General features: G+C 35.9%; 5 protein-coding genes across 5 annotated transcripts; 2 read left to right on the forward strand and 3 right to left on the reverse strand. All coding sequences in view use genetic code 12, as the record gives it.

The window, feature by feature from the left end:
• Positions 1 to 997: 997 nt before the first annotated feature.
• Positions 998 to 2,203, forward strand: RPT6 (proteasome regulatory particle base subunit; the record flags this gene model as incomplete). Its single annotated transcript, XM_049326905.1, has 1 exon — positions 998 to 2,203. One exon carries the CDS (start codon positions 998 to 1,000, stop codon positions 2,201 to 2,203), a length of 1,206 nt encoding a protein of 401 aa, XP_049181847.1.
• A 332-nt stretch (positions 2,204 to 2,535) lies between these two features.
• UCF1 (Ucf1p) lies at positions 2,536 to 3,144 on the reverse strand (the record flags this gene model as incomplete). Its single annotated transcript, XM_049326906.1, has 1 exon — positions 2,536 to 3,144. One exon carries the CDS (start codon positions 3,142 to 3,144, stop codon positions 2,536 to 2,538), a length of 609 nt encoding a protein of 202 aa, XP_049181848.1.
• A 2,012-nt stretch (positions 3,145 to 5,156) lies between these two features.
• Positions 5,157 to 10,880, reverse strand: KGF56_000945 (APE3; the record flags this gene model as incomplete). The annotated part of the gene is made up of 3 exons (XM_049326907.1): positions 5,157 to 6,859; positions 7,464 to 9,370; positions 9,967 to 10,880. 3 exons carry the CDS (start codon positions 10,878 to 10,880, stop codon positions 5,157 to 5,159), a joined length of 4,524 nt encoding a protein of 1,507 aa, XP_049181849.1.
• Positions 10,881 to 11,648: 768 nt separating this feature from the next.
• On the forward strand, positions 11,649 to 13,022 carry KGF56_000946 (casein kinase; the record flags this gene model as incomplete). Its single annotated transcript, XM_049326908.1, has 1 exon — positions 11,649 to 13,022. The coding sequence occupies one exon, from the start codon at positions 11,649 to 11,651 to the stop codon at positions 13,020 to 13,022; it is 1,374 nt and encodes a 457-aa protein (XP_049181850.1).
• Positions 13,023 to 13,406: 384 nt separating this feature from the next.
• On the reverse strand, positions 13,407 to 13,685 carry KGF56_000947 (uncharacterized protein; the record flags this gene model as incomplete). Its single annotated transcript, XM_049326909.1, has 1 exon — positions 13,407 to 13,685. One exon carries the CDS (start codon positions 13,683 to 13,685, stop codon positions 13,407 to 13,409), a length of 279 nt encoding a protein of 92 aa, XP_049181851.1.
• Between the last annotated feature and the right edge of the window lie 2,511 nt (positions 13,686 to 16,196).

A 16,196-nucleotide genomic window follows, 5' to 3' on the forward strand; every position in this document is an offset into this window, starting at 1 on the left:
ACTGAGATAAACTCGGCTCAGCTTAATCTACTGAGATAAACTCGGCTCAGCTTAATCTACTGAGATAAACTCGGCTCAGCTTAATCTACTGAGATAAACTCGACTCAGCTTAATCGGATGAGGTGAACTGAGCTGACTTGAACTCGGCTCAGTTTAATCTACTGAGAGGAACTGAGCTGAGCTAAACTGAGTTTCTTTTCTCAATCATTCTTGAATCTCAAGATTTTTCAAGATTTTGTGGTCTGGTTAAATACTGCCCTTCCAGAAGGCGCTAAAAAATACCCAGCTCAATAAACCAAAAACAATCACAAAAAACAAACAAATAATCAACTCCTCTTTAAGCGACTCAATTTGATAACAGCTAATAATTATATCCTTTTTGATATCCTTATCACTTTTCGGATATGTGTCATTATCGGGATCCTCATGGCACAATTTAGGATCTTTCTGTAAACAGTACTCTTCATTGCAATTTCCACACTTGTCTATTGGATTGATAATAACATTCTTGTTATTGCACTGACATTTGCAGTATAACTGATTTGAATAAACAGTAGATACCAATACCAGAGAGGCCAATAAAAGCAATGTTGGAAAATGGGCGCACTTCATTATATGGATATAGCTTCAATTTCAATTTCAATTTCTCTTTTTATATAGGCATTTCTTTCTGATTATCAGCTAGCTTTCAAAAATTCCCAAGAATAACGGATACTGACAATCTTACTGACTGACAATCTTACTGACTGACGAGCTTACTGACTGACAAGCTTGCTAATTGACAAGCTCACTTACTAACAAGCTCACTTACTGACAAGCTTACTGACTCTTGATTTATTTATTTTGCACGACCAGTACCAGATATATATATTTTTTTTGTCATGAATACACTACTCACTTTTTCGGATGGCAATACAAAGAGCGACAAGAGAAGAGTAGGTGGAAAATTGTAGAACTTAGATTGATTTGATTGAGAGGAATACTGTTTTAAAGATATATGACGACGACGATTGATAAACCGTATGTTCACGAGGGTGGGATACGTCCTTACTTTGAACAGCAGATACAGGAAACTGAGATTCAAATACAGCAAACTGCTCAAAATTTACGTCGAATAGAAGCTCAACGTAACAAGTTGAACAATAATGTAAGACAATTGAAAGATGAGTTACGTTTATTACAGGAACCAGGTTCGTTTGTAGGAGAAGTCATCAAGGTGATGGGGTTGAAAAAAGTATTGGTGAAGATCCATCCCGAGGGAAAGTACATTGTTAATGTCACAAAGGATGTTGATGTGAAGAAATTGACACCATCCGTTAGAGTATGTTTGAAGGCTGACAGCCATGATTTGTACAAGATTTTGCCCAATAAAGTAGATCCATTGGTTTCTTTAATGATGGTTGAAAAAGTTCCCGATTCCACTTACGACATGGTTGGTGGACTAGATAAACAAATCAAAGAAATTAAAGAAGTTATTGAATTACCAGTAAAGTATCCTGAATTGTTTTCGAGTTTGGGTATAGCTCAACCTAAAGGTGTTATATTGTATGGCCCACCAGGTACCGGCAAGACTTTGTTGGCTAGAGCAGTGGCTCATCATACCGAGTGTAAGTTCATCAGGGTTTCAGGTTCAGAGTTGGTTCAAAAATATATTGGTGAAGGGTCAAGAATGGTTCGAGAATTGTTTGTTATGGCTAGGGAACATGCGCCTTCGATTATATTTATGGACGAAATTGATTCCATTGGATCATCTAGAGTTGAAGGCTCTTCAGGAGGAGATTCTGAAGTTCAACGTACAATGTTGGAGTTATTGAATCAATTAGATGGATTTGAAAGTTCTAAGGATATAAAAATTATTATGGCCACTAATAGATTGGATATCTTGGACCCAGCATTGTTGAGACCTGGTAGAATAGATCGAAAAATTGAATTTCCTGCACCTACATTACAAGCAAGAACCGATATTTTGAAAATTCACTCTAGATCAATGAATTTGACAAGAGGTATAAATTTGAAAAAGATTGCAGAAAAGATGAATGGTTGTTCTGGTGCTGATGTAAAGGGTGTTTGTACCGAAGCAGGTATGTATGCTCTTCGAGAAAGAAGAATACATGTCACTCAAGAGGATTTCGAGTTGGCTGTGGCTAAAGTGATGTCAAAGAATGATGAGGGTACTGTATCACTTCAAAAGTTGTTTAAATAGATATAATGTATCCAAAGTTCTAATTATCAAACTTGACAACATTGTAAAAGGAAAAGGAGAAAATAAGAGAAAGAAAAAGAATCAACTTTTTTTAAAATCATTTAATCATTTTCATTACTTCATTCATTCATCCATCATACTATTTCGTTTCTCTTCGTAAATCTCATCTTTATCGTAAAAAAGGAAAGGTTTCAAAAAGAAGGAAAAAGACAAACTATACACATGTGCATATATATATATATATATATGTACCATCATAAGCATGATGGTGTATATTTTTCACCTTTATTTGTCTTTTGTTTTCTCTCTTTTATTTTTTTTAATTATTATTATTAGATTGGAATTGATCTATAATCAACATCAACCATTGCACTATCATTTGTGCAAGAAATATCAAGTTGCAATTTCCAATGTCTGTTATACAAATCTTCCTCTTCTTTGCTAAAACCATGGTCGGTTTCATCTTTGAATTTCCAAACAAGTTTCTCTGGAGTTTCAATAACTTCGGCTTTATCGAAACTTAATTCGTAACCACAACATTTTTCCAAATCCTTAATCAAGTGCTTTTGAATATGATGTTGCAAATTACGTCTAAATTTTTTAGAATTTTTATTCATTGTTGGTTTAATCTTCTCAATGTTATTTTGACATTCCTTCATTACAAATGGAGGATAATAGTGTAATTTACCATGGAAATAGTCAAATTCGTTATCCCAAGTTTCATCTCTTACAAAAGCTTCAAATTGCTCCAACTCATCAAATTCACGAATTGTTGGTGGCAACAAAACTTGTTTATATCCACTTGGTTCATCAGCTGATTCAACTGAAGTAATTGAAGAAGATCTTGCTTTAGGAACTGCCTGTAAATGTTCCAATGGTTTAATACTGCTCAAATCTAATGGCAAAGACTCTGATTTGGACTTTTTCTTGCTTGCCCCCATGATTCTCTTAGAAAAGCTCTTTTCAAGTTATACAAAAGTGTTTATAGTAAAGATATTCAACACTTTTTCCAGATTAGTAAAACAAAGGCAATAACTCAAGATCAAATCTTACTGCCTTTTTGGTTTTTATCTACTTTTTTTTTTTTAAGTTTAATCTGTTTTTTTTTTTGGCTGCAAAACTAACAACTAACAAAGAAACTAACAAACTAACACTAACAAATTAACAAAGTTTCAGAAGTTATAAAATACTAACTCAATTGATTGATCAACTTAGTAAATTGAAGTAAAAAGGAAAATTTAAAAGAAAGAAATTGAAAAGAAAAAGAAGGGGTTTTGAAACTTTTGATTTTTGAAAATGTGGGAATTTCCTGGTGGTTAAATACTCTCAGTCAAAATTTATATGCAAGTTTTTTCTGCCCTAACTTTCCTGCCCCCCCCCCTTCCCCTTTTCTGTGTTGGCCTTGGAAATTTTAAATTATGCCTGACCTCAAAATCTTCCCCTCAAAAGAGGTAAGAGGTAAGAGGTAACCAAAATATAGTACAGTATACTAGGTTGTTGTTACAACAACCTACCAATATACTGATCAAACAAACAATTCTAACAAACAATCTTACTAGAGATCAAACAAGACCACTAGAGATCAAACTTAGTCATATACAATTGGCTAACTTATTTCAATTAATTCTCGAGCAACACATCCTCTTTAGTCTTTACCTCTACATCCTCTTTAGTTTTTACCTCTACACACAGGTTGTCACCGAGACACTCCAAGTAAAAAGCTGGAAATAAAAAAAATATACTTGATTGTTGCAAGAGAGAGAGAAAGAGTTGGGAGAGAAATTAGTGTCTCTAATTTTGGATCCCTTACAAAATATGTTGTCGTTGGTATAGTAGATGTTTACGAAGATTGTTGTAGTGGCTGCCATATGCCGTTACTAATGGTTGGGTCTTTGAAAACAGCTGTTCTATGTTGTTGGATAGTTTATATATGTATATTTGGATCCAAGCTCAACTTTTAGGGGGTAAAAAAACACAAAGTTGAACTATACCCAGAATTTGAAAAGAGTCGTGTGAACAATAGAAAAGCTATCTTTTCTATTGTTTTGGTACAGAAAGGAATGACTCCCTCACATGATGTACCAAAACCAAACCACTCGCCATGAAACCAAACACAAGTCTCACTACCATACATTGCAGGGAATTTTCACTATAACCGGAGAAACTTGTCTTGCTTCAATCATGTATACACACACCAACTCCTGTTTTTTTTTTGTTTTTTTTTTTAATATAGTGACGTGGCATATACGCCACTAGTAACTATCTGGTGATAACAGGTCTCGGTCACCCCACTCTTAAAGTATAATAAACATCATACCTTAAAAATCTCCCCACATTTTTTTTTTTAGCCATTAGAATCGAATCACCTTATTCGTTGCAGCTGCAGCTACAGCAGCTATGGTAACAATTTCAGTTACAGTTACAGTTGTAGCCGTAACTGTATCTGCGCCCTCTCAGTTTCTCAATAACTGTTATATCTTCTTTTTCAAATCAACCGGCTAGAATAAGGATCTGATTGAAAGAGTTGTTCCGATGAAGAGAGTAAAAGCCGCTTTTTGAGAAAATCTAAGTTACGCAGTCATAAAATAAATAAATAAATAAATAAATAAAAAAAAAAAACCTTCAAAATTGTTCCGTTGCGTTTTATTAGAGTCACGTGATCTATGTGGTAGACATGTTGTTGTTAGCCTTGCTCTTATGTTGAAGCCTCCTAAACTTTCAAACAGTCACGTGTATATGATTTGGACTGGTCGCGTGATGTAAGGGTGGACACACGGGTTAGATTGCATCCTTATACCGAACATCTCTCCAAACAGCCACCTATCTAAAGCCGATAGTGTCTGTGTAGTCAGTGTCGCTAAACTCGTTATCTCAATCGTCTCTTTTCTCCTCTACTATATATAGTCTGTACTCTAATCTAAACTACCTATTATCAATCCTCCCCTCGTTTAGCTTAAATAACAAATTTATCACCTCTTCTGATAAATTCGGTACCAAACTCGGGTGTACTACTACTACTACTCAATTGTACCTTATCCTCTTTTAATTCTCTTTTAGGGAACCCTTCGAATGATTTGGCATACACAGCAACAGAATGAGCAATTAACTTAGTATTGATTTCCCATGCATCATAATTTGGATTAGATAAATCGTCACATTTTTGATGATAACATGGATCAAACCATTTCCCAACCTCTCCACCAAATTTCTCTCTTGATGTGCTATTCTTAACACCCTCTGCTCCAGTTGCAATACCACCGGCTGGTATACCATTGTTGATAAATCCAACATAATCTGATCTGCCATCAAAGGGAACAAATGTATAGTTCAATCCATGTTTTTCATACCAAGCAACATAAAGATCCTTCAAGTCTCCACTACCTTGAGGATGATCTTTATTGTTTGCATTATAAATCTCATACTCATAATTTGGTGAAGCCATCATATCGTAATCCATAAATAATCGAATCTTGGAATTTTCCTCTTGAGTTAAATGACTAGCATAATATTCGGAGCCTAATAACCCTTCTTCTTCAGCTGCCCACCATGCAAATCTAACTGCATTATTGATTTTAAAATCTTTCAATATTTTGGCAACTTCCAACAATGAAATTGTCCCTGAACCATCATCGTTTATACCGGGTCCCGCGCCAACTGAATCTGAATGCGCTCCTAAGCTAACAACGTTGTTGTGATCTCCAAATACTGTTTCTGCAACAACATTCAATGTAGTAATATTCTTTACATAGGAATCGATATATAATGTAGTCTCGAATTTGTGGTTTGGATTCTTGTTCAATTCGTCAATATATGAAGCAACGTCTTTTTGATCAACTGATAATGTAGGTACTTCTTCCCCAATTGGTGTACCCAAAGTACCCAGTAATGGACCGTTCGAGTCATATATAATTGCAGCTTTGGCTCCTACTTTACCAGCATTTCTTGATTTATCGCCAAAAGAACATTCACCTCGTTTAATCAACACGATATTGTCCTTGGCTATTTGTGGAAAATCATGCAAAGAACAGCCATTATTCAAAACAAGAGTCAATGATCCATGAACTGGTTTCTTATCAGGTGTGGGCGGTGTCAAAGCCAACGCCTGCAAATTTTTCGGTTGTATCCCATCAATTAGTAACGAAAACGAATCAACGTGACCATCAACTGCTTTAAAGCTTTGGGTTTTGATATTATAATATCCGTGCAACTTACGCAATTCTCGAATGATATAATGAACAGTAGCAAAATGTCCAGGAGAACCAATAACTCTAGTTGGATGTCCATACTTGTGTTGTGATTTCTGAGCAATGGCATACAAAGTTTCAGCTCTTTTTCTCAAATTAGCTCGATCAACTAAACTTTGCAATTTTTCACTATCGATTTCGGGTAATTGACTATATATTGTCTCGTCAATTAAATCCTCATCCAAAGCAAATGGCTCAAAATCCTCATAAAGCTGAGAAGCAGCAATATCGGAATCACCACCGGCACCTTCGTCACTGCTGCTACCCCCAACAGCAGCAGCAGCAGCAGCAGCAGCAGCAACAGCGGCATCCTCAGATGATTGAAAGTCTTTTTGATTGATCAAGATATTACTCTCCAGCAATTTAAAAGCAGGAGACGCATCAATGGTGGATAAGATAGCCAGTAACGTGGCTACTGAAAAAAGCTTCATCTTTTAAAAGCCACTAATACTAACAAAAAAAAAAAATAGAGCAAATAAGTATGTCTACTACAGTTGCAATGACAAGAAAGACAATCCTATTTCGTCGATGGTTCTTTTTTTGGCACTTCTGGATTTTCCTTATCTGATGGAAAAACGGTTGTGGATTATGTAAGAGATTATGTCATCGCCAAAAAAGGGAAACCATTGCAAAATTTGATTGATATCACTTGGAGATATAGGTGTTGGGTATAGGTGTTAGTAGTCCTGTCGTACACTACTAAGTACAGGCAGAGCTATAGCAGAGCGGAGTAGAACAAAACAAAACACTATCGAGGAGAGCGAGATAGTGTAGAGTAGTGGATGGTGTATAGAGCAGAGTAGAGTAAAGTAGAGTAAAGTAAAGTAAAGTAAAGTAAAGTAGAGAAGAGTAGAGCAGAGCAAAATAAACAAGTTTAAATCAACAGTATATTAGGGTATTGGTTTCTAAATTTTTTCTTTTTCCATTCTTCTATGAATTCCTCTTTCTCTTTTTTGTATTCCTCTTTATTTTAACTTTTTGATGATGGCCACCCATGCCACCCATGCCGCCCATACCGCCCATACCGCCCATACCACCAAAGAATTGTTGAAAAAAATCATGACTGTTTGCACCACCAAAATTGAACGTATATTGTTCTTGTCCGTGAGGATTAGATGACCCTCGGTATTGTTGCCATTGTGGTTGACTTTGTGCCGTGTTCATAGGATCATTAGGATCATCTCCACGATCATACCTTTCTCTTAACTCCTTATCGGAAAGTATTTCATATGCCTTATTTATGTCTTGCATCTTCTTCTCAATCTGTTCAGATGATAAGTCTTTACCTTTGTATTTGTCTGGATGGTACTTGAGTGTTTGTGTTTTATAACCTTTCCGAATAGTTTTCTCATCGGCATCGTGTGGAATATCTAGGATTTTGTAATAGTCATTTTTGGATTTCCTATTGGGCTGTCGATACTGCTGCTGCTGCTGCTGCTGGTATTGTTGCTGTTGTTGTCGCTGCTGCTGCTGGTGGTAACGCTGTCGTTGTTGCTGTTGATGTTGTTGATGTTGTTGATATTGTTGTTGCTGTTGCTGTTGCCTCCATTGTTCAACTTTCGAGGCCCGATTTTTAAACAATTCAGTTTGTTTGACATTTTTGTTGAATCTTCCCAAGATTTCCTCTGCTTCAGCAAATTTCTTCTGTTTCAATAACTTATCGATTTGAGGAATGTAATTTGGAAAAAAGTGTGGGTGCTCGCGACTATCCTTGATCTTGCTACAAAATGCCGAATACTTTGAATCACCAATTTGAATCAATGATTCACAAGCTATCTTTTGCAAATCAGCCAAGAATATCAACTCATCGCCATCACCGAAATGTGTATACTCTTTTGAGAATTCTTCCCCCTTGAATCTCAAATACTCAAAGTTGTTTTTAAACCCTTTCCGTTTAACTTCATTAGATACCTTATCATTGAGCAAAAAGTTAGCTACTTGCTTATAATCAATTTTATAATTATTCATATCCTCTGCCTTCAAATCCAGCAGCTCACTGCACAAATGATCATTGAGTATAGAATAAGTTTCCAAAGCTTTGAAAAATTCACTAAATCGCGAGCAAAATTTCGCCATTGCTCCGCAATCGGATTCATTATCTATTTGAATACAACTTTTGATACTATTTTGAGCTTGTTCAAAATTAATCTCTGTGTAGATTTGAAACTTGGATAATAAATCGTAGCTCCATGTTTGATAAGGTCTGATCTTGATAATGTTTAAGAGTATCTTAATGATGATCTTGTTCAATGGTTGTGATTCATTATCAAATGTATAGTATTTTGTGGAATTATTCTTGTAATTTTGCAATTGACAATTCAAGTACAACTTCCACACTTCGTAATTTGACGAACAAATGTCCACCACCTTATTCAATTCATCTACGCATCCTTCATAATTCTTTTGGTTATAAGCTAAATTTGCTTGTTTCCAGTGTGTCTTGTAATTATTTATAACCTGCCAAATCTCCGAGTTATCCCTCTCCTTCTTTTTGTCCTTCTCCTCAAGAAAGGCTTCCAACTTTTCAAAATCGCCTCTAGATATCAACAACTCAACAAGTTTATCTCTAGCTGGGGTCATTGCTGGTGCAAGGCCCAACACCTGTTGCAAGTCAATAATTGCCAACGTGTCCTTATTCAAATTGATCTCAATCATTGCTCTTTTGAAGAGCACCTGAGGCATTAACAAGGAGCCAACTTTCTTCCCCACTATTGAGTCATTATCACCTTCTATAGCCAATTCCAAATCGTGGACCAACTTATCAAACTCTTGCAATACAAGAGACGTGGGACCTTTTGACGAAAATATTGATTCAACATCTTGATGACGTTTCTGAAGTTTTTCAAATGAGATATTAGACAACAGTGCAAATACCGTCGTTAAGAAAGAACACGCATATATCTGTAATAGCACCGATTTCACTCTCATTGGTCAACGGAATACGTGTCGTTAGCGCCGCCAGTACTGCTATTATTTATTATTACTCCTAATACCTATTACTACTTTTTGAAAAATTTCCAATAGTTGCAAATCGCTTTACTAAGAAAAAAGATTAATTCCTTTTGTTTAAGTGTTAAATTTAACGGTTTCTGTCAAATAGGAAGAGTGTGAGGGGGGTAGCTATTGCAATTGGGATAGAGATTGAAAGTAAATACTTGTATTGTCGGATTCTATCCAGTATTCTATTGATGCCCAATCCTTTAGCGACACTATCGAGCAGAGCGACACTATCGAGCAGAGCGAGATAGTGGAGCATCACTCAGTAACTTGTTACAACACTATCGAGCAATACTCAGTAGCTTGTTACAATCACTACCGAGAGACACTATCGAGCAGAGCGAGATGATGTCAATATCTCGCTCTTCTCGATACTTGTCTATCCAGTATCCTATTGATGCCCAATCCTTTATTGGTGAAAACTAGGACCTCTCTACTATTGTCTAGGACCTCTCTACTATCACATTATGGGCTTATTGTCTAGGACCTCTACTATCGTATTGTGGGCTTATTGTCTAGGACCTTGCTAAACTATCGTATTGTGGGCTTGTGTATTCGTAATCATTTTGGTAGACTGTCATATTCTCTTTCAAGTAGTTCAACAATTCTTCCAACTCCAGTACTAATACACTGATACTTAACGAATCCATTGTAGTTTGGCTAATCAAATTGGGGAACGAAATTAATAATCTTAGTAAATGTTCATATCCATACACTTTACTATTCCCCATATCTCTCGTTATAGTATTATTCTTGATTAGCCCGAGATGTTGTAACCGCTCATTTTTATAAAGCAAGACTAGTGTAACCGCTTTATTAAAATACAATTCAAGGCCGGTGATAATTTCCACCAATATTGAAACTTGATGTTTTTGTAGTTTGCTTGATCTCCAGCTCTTGTACTCCTGTAATATTGAATTTACAGAGTACTCCGTTGGGAGTTTCACCAACTTTTTATCTTTTGTAATATACTGCCAATCGTTAACAAGCACGTATTTCAACTCTACTGGGAATTTGAGATTGATGGTTGATATCTTCTTTTGCTGCAACTTTGAACCATTCCCAGCACTTGTACTTGAAATCTTCAGCCTCTTATTACCGCTGCCACCACCCTTGCCATTATCAGACGAGTTGCTTTCCCGCTTACTCTTTTTCTTCTTGGTCAACTGTTCCAATTCCAATTTCTTAAACTTATTCTCTTCGTTTATCTCTAGAATCCGATCAAACCCTACCCACTCGTCCCATTTAGAGTTCCAGCCTTGGTAATGTAACAAATATGCATCAAGTCCTTCCCATTTTAAGACATCAAACTTACCGCTATTCTGCTCAAAAGTTTCTTTTTGCAAATCACTATTGAGGATATACGATTCATCGGCTTTTTTAACCTTGATGATTTTCGCCTCATAGATTAATGGGCCGTGGTATGCATATACCATCTGATTAGTAACATACCCCGTCATTTCACTCACACTCACACTCACACACACACACACACAAATTTGAAAACAAAAGAGAAATGTTTCTAACCTCTAATTGGCTCTCTATTACTACTTCCTTACCTACTTCCTTACCTACCACTCACCTACCACTATCACAACCATTACTACTTTTTTTTTTTTCCACTGAGGTTTGAGCGATGCCTTTTTTTCATTCCTTCTTCAACGTCAACGTGAGCAAGTCGCGCAAGAATAGATGAACAAGTAATTCAATACTCGCCCCAACCATCATTTTTCCCCTACACCACAATTCAGGCGGTAATGTGTCGTCCCCCTCATGGAAAAACAAAAAAAAAAAATTTGATATAAAAAAAATTTGATTTTCGTACCACTTATATCGCCGCGTATCTCATTAAACTGTAGAGGGTTTTTCTTCCTTTTCCTATTGAACTATTCCCTCCTCCCCCCCCCCCCCCCCCCCCCACCCCACCCATTTTATCGCGTTTTTTTTTTTGGAGCTGGATCATCTACTATTGAAAAGTGCTACAAACTAATCCCCAAACCCGTTTTATCCCCCCGAAGAAAAGAAGCAAGGACGGGGAATCGCAACTTTGACCACAACAACGACGAAAAAGAAAAAAAAAAAAAAAAAGTCTTTCTTTTGCCTAGACGAGTGAAACGAGTCTAGTCTCTAGTGTGGATAAATCATTGTCAAAGTCTTATAGAATTGGATCTTAATTCCCTCAGAAGTCTGTCATCTTCAATGCAATGTCTCAGTCCTCGAGTATAGTAGGTGTACACTACAAAGTAGGAAAGAAGATTGGAGAGGGCTCGTTTGGTATAATATTTGAAGGTATCAACATATTGAATAACCAGCAAGTGGCAATCAAGTTTGAGCCTCGCAAATGCGAAGCACCACAATTGAGAGACGAGTACAGAGCATACCGTATATTGAGTCATACTGTAGGTATACCACAAGCGTATTTTTTCGGTCAAGAAGGTGTTCATTCTATTTTAATTATTGATCTATTAGGGCCCTCGTTAGAAGACTTGTTTGATTGGTGCCATCGCAAATTCAGTGTAAGCACAGTTTTGCAAGTGGCAAAGCAAATGATCCGAAGAGTCGAATCTATACATGAGCACAATTTAATCTACCGAGACATAAAGCCAGACAATTTTCTTATAGGGCGACCAGATTCACTAGATGCAAACCAAATCTTTGTTGTTGATTTTGGCATGGCTAAACAATATAGAGATCCGAAAACTAAAAACCATATACCTTATAGAGAGAAAAAAGCATTGAGCGGAACAGCTAGATACATGTCAATAAACACTCATTTGGGAAGAGAACAGCTGAGACGTGATGATTTGGAGAGTCTAGGACATGTTTTTATGTATTTCCTAAGAGGATCCTTGCCTTGGCAAGGTTTGAAAGCTCCAACAAACAAACAAAAGTACGAAAAAATTGGAATGAAGAAGCAAACAACTTCTATAAATGAACTATGTTACGGATTCCCCATTCAGTTTGCACAGTATTTAACATATGTGCGAAGTTTAAAATTTGATGAAACCCCTGATTACAATTACCTTATTGGTTTAATGGATAAGGCTTTAATTTCATTGGGCAATGAGGGTATTGGTCGTTACGATTGGGAGGATTTGAACAATGGTCGGGGTTGGGATGCTTCATTGAATAAGAAGGCTAATTTGCATGGATATGGGAACCCGCATCCACCCAGAAAATCGCATCAAGTGCAACATCAACATCAACAACAGCAACAGCAACAGCAACAGCAACAGCAGCAACAACAGCAACAACAAAAACAGATGCAACTACTGCAACATCCACTTTTGGGCCGTGGGCTGGATCAAAATATTTCTTTTTTCAAGTACAAGAAATATGGCTATCAGGCAATACAACAACAACAACAACAACAAGATTCGAGAGCAAGCTCAAATAAAATACTGCAATCAGTATTAGCAATACACCATGGGAGTCAAAATCGATATGAAGAAGGTAGGAATGCTAGTAATAATTTTATTCAGAATAATGCAGGAGGAGGTAGAGACGAAGATTTACATTCTGATACTTCTAGTTTTAATAGAAAAAAGAGCCGGTCTTGCTTTTTCTGTTGTTTTTGATAGATCATTATACGGATTGTTGGTAATAGTTATAAAGTGAGTAAAAGCAAGGTAGAAAGTGGAGAGTAAAGAGTAAAGAGTAAAGAGTAAAGAGTAAAGAGGGGAGGGGGGGGGGAGGAGAATAAAGCCAAAGTGTAAGTTCCCATTGAGCTACCTATACTGTTTCAATAACACCTGTTACATCTATGTTAGTAGTTGGAACAAACATTTATACAAGGAGATAAATTTTCAAACCAAAAAAAGCCTTTTATTGAATATAAACTACATAGACCAAGCTCGCTATCCAACAACACTGAACAAAATAAAAGATAAAGATAAAAACAAAAATACATACTGAAAAACTAGGACTTTTCACCATCTCTGTAACCAATTTTCTTAATTGTTTCACTCACTGGCGCTCCTTCTCTTTTTCTCATTATCAATCGCTCCAAAATTACCACCACCACTCTCATTTGTATCCTCTTCTAGCTTAACAGCATCATCATCAACCAGTGAAACTGACGCTTTTCTAGGCAACCAATAGTTATTATTGCTTGCTGTATTATGATAACTATAAAATTTCCCCGTGTTGACTTGCGAATCAGCGGAATAGTGACGTTTTGTGTGACCGCCGTTTAGCTTTGCACTTATTGAAGTGAAGAAATTATCAAAAAGATCTGGCATCGTATCCTTAACAGAAAGAAAAAAAAAAAAAGAGAGTAGAGAAGTATATTGATATTCGTGGATATGGATCAATGGAGTTCTCAATAAATACTTATATCAATTCGGAATCAAAAGAGGGGTTAAAAGTAGGCCATCTACAAAGTTTTGGTAATGTTGAAAGTTTATGTCGGAGGCAGAAGGAGGGGTACTTTTCTGCGTGATAATGTAAAGTTTTAGAAAAGATAAGGGGGGGAAGGGGGGTTGTGGGGGCGAGATAGTTAAAGTGAAAAACAAGGGAGGAATTGATTTCGTAGGATGAAGCTTTTTAAGGTAGCGGTGAATAGACTAAAATTAACGGTGGTTTCATAAATCTGAGTTCGTGAAGGTAGTTGACATGATGATATGCCAACAACTTTTTTGAAGGGTGTGGGTAATTCAGCAAAAGGGTATATGAAAAAAAAAAAAAAAATCACTCTATGGGGCGCCGCATTTGACGCTAATGCATAAGAGATGTGAGACTTGTAATGTGATGATGTAGAGCTCTATAAAAGTCAACTTAGGATGTGTCCGGCTTTCAAGTTATTGGAATATTGCTGTTGTAACCAGCACTGAACTCAAAACAGGTTTTCTTCTTCTTTTTCATACTTTTGTTAAGTTTAATTGGTGAGTACTTAAAACAATAGAGTGTGATGTGGCTATACCAAAATGGTCTCAAATTACACAGCAAGTTATTAAAAGTGTATTATGTTTTTTTGCCCCAATACTCGGTACTCGTTACATAGTAATATTGAGACTGTGTTTGTCTCAATTCAAAAATCATTACCATTCTTTGAGGCTGAACTCTCGAACCGCGCAGTTTTATCAAAAATCATTAGAGTCTAATTGCGCGCGCAATATTCACGAATTTGGTCTAGATTCAAGAAAAAATGGCAAATTTATTAATTCGATACCATCATCAAGTCCTTTTTCTCAATTTTGGCGACGATCAACAGGAATTAAAGAAGAAAAAAAAAAGAAGAAGAAAAAAGGGAAAATGTATCGAAGGTGTTGAATGTGTTAAATGTGACACTTAGGTTAATTAGTTACTTTGGTTTGAATTTGCAAGCTCCACATTTTTTTCATCTTGTCTGCTGCCCCCTATATATTTTTTTTTTGCATCTTTTAAAGTTTTGTTGCACTTATGGATGAAAAAAGTTTATTTATTGAGCTAAAGATAGATACCATGAGACAGAAATAGAGCGTGCTAAAGATAGATATCATGAGACACAAATTATCTTGTGTGATCAATTTAATACCTAGATCTCAACAACTTGAAGAAATAAAAAAACAAGAATATTAGTTTGAGGTCTCTGTTTCAAAATCGAGACGAGATTCTGATTAGGGAGGTATCTAAATAATCACTCTATTTCTTTGTTGTCTTTGTTGAAAAACAAACATTGTTCCCATGAACAAAATATATCGATCAGAGGATATGGATTTTTAGCACAAGAATAAAGCAGCTTGATCATAAAATCCTGGTTTGAAAACCTTTTGAAACAGTGCTGAAAAGTATAACTCGTAATAAAAACAATTTTTAGGGTGTAATTGGCATCACCAAAATTACTTTTAGTATCGGATGATTAGAGGTAGAAAATCCGTCTTTCCTTGTAAAGTACAAGTGATATGCAATAATGAGATATACGAAAAAAAAAACAAAAAAAACGGTCTTTTGTTGAGTAGAAGATTAAGCTTGCGGAGAAGGTTTTTCATGCATTTTTTCAGGTTACTTCAAGGTGTAGAAAAGTCTCTAGTTTAAGACTCGAGAAAAGCTTATTGATTTTGTAAAACTAAATTTAGAATCTATCTAAACTTTTATCCGCTGTGCTGAATATAGTCTGAATCAATCCACATTGGGCTCGAGTTTGACTTTTTTTTTACTGTGTAATATGCAATATGTAATATGTAGTATGTATTGTGTGTTAAGTAGTATGTAGTATGTGCCATACCTATATCTTAGTTTCGATTTATGTCGCATCGAGAAAGCCAGGGCTCTATGTCGTGCCAAGTCGTACCTTTGTTTGATCAGATATCAATTATGTAAACCCTTGAAAATAATTCAAAACCAAATTAAAAAGAGTATTGTAAAGCATAGTATTGCAAATAACAATCCCCCTTGACAAGATTTCATGTATTGCTTTGGTTACATATTAAAAGCGCCAAATGGTTCTTGTCTTTTTGTTTTCTTTTTTTTACCCCAGGTATAAAGATTATTCCATTGATTAAACTTTATTTTTTTCTTTTTTATTTTTTGGTTCATAATCTTACAAGCCGGATTTTCAAAAATACAAAAAAAAAAATGCTACATTAAATAAGTAAGATTATTTGTTCAAAGCTTGACTTAATGGATTTTTTTTACAACCCTGTGTACGATAAACAACATAATTTGGTCAGAACTTTTTATTGTTTCAATAGCATTTTTCGTAGGTCTCTATATGTGTATGCACCTTTACCTAGCTCTACACAATGCCGTATCTCTACTACTTTACGAGACAA

This window comes from Candida oxycetoniae (assembly GCF_023343755.2).
Source record: "Candida oxycetoniae strain CBS 10844 chromosome Unknown scaffold4, whole genome shotgun sequence".
Lineage (NCBI taxonomy): Eukaryota > Fungi > Ascomycota > Pichiomycetes > Serinales > Debaryomycetaceae > Lodderomyces > Lodderomyces oxycetoniae.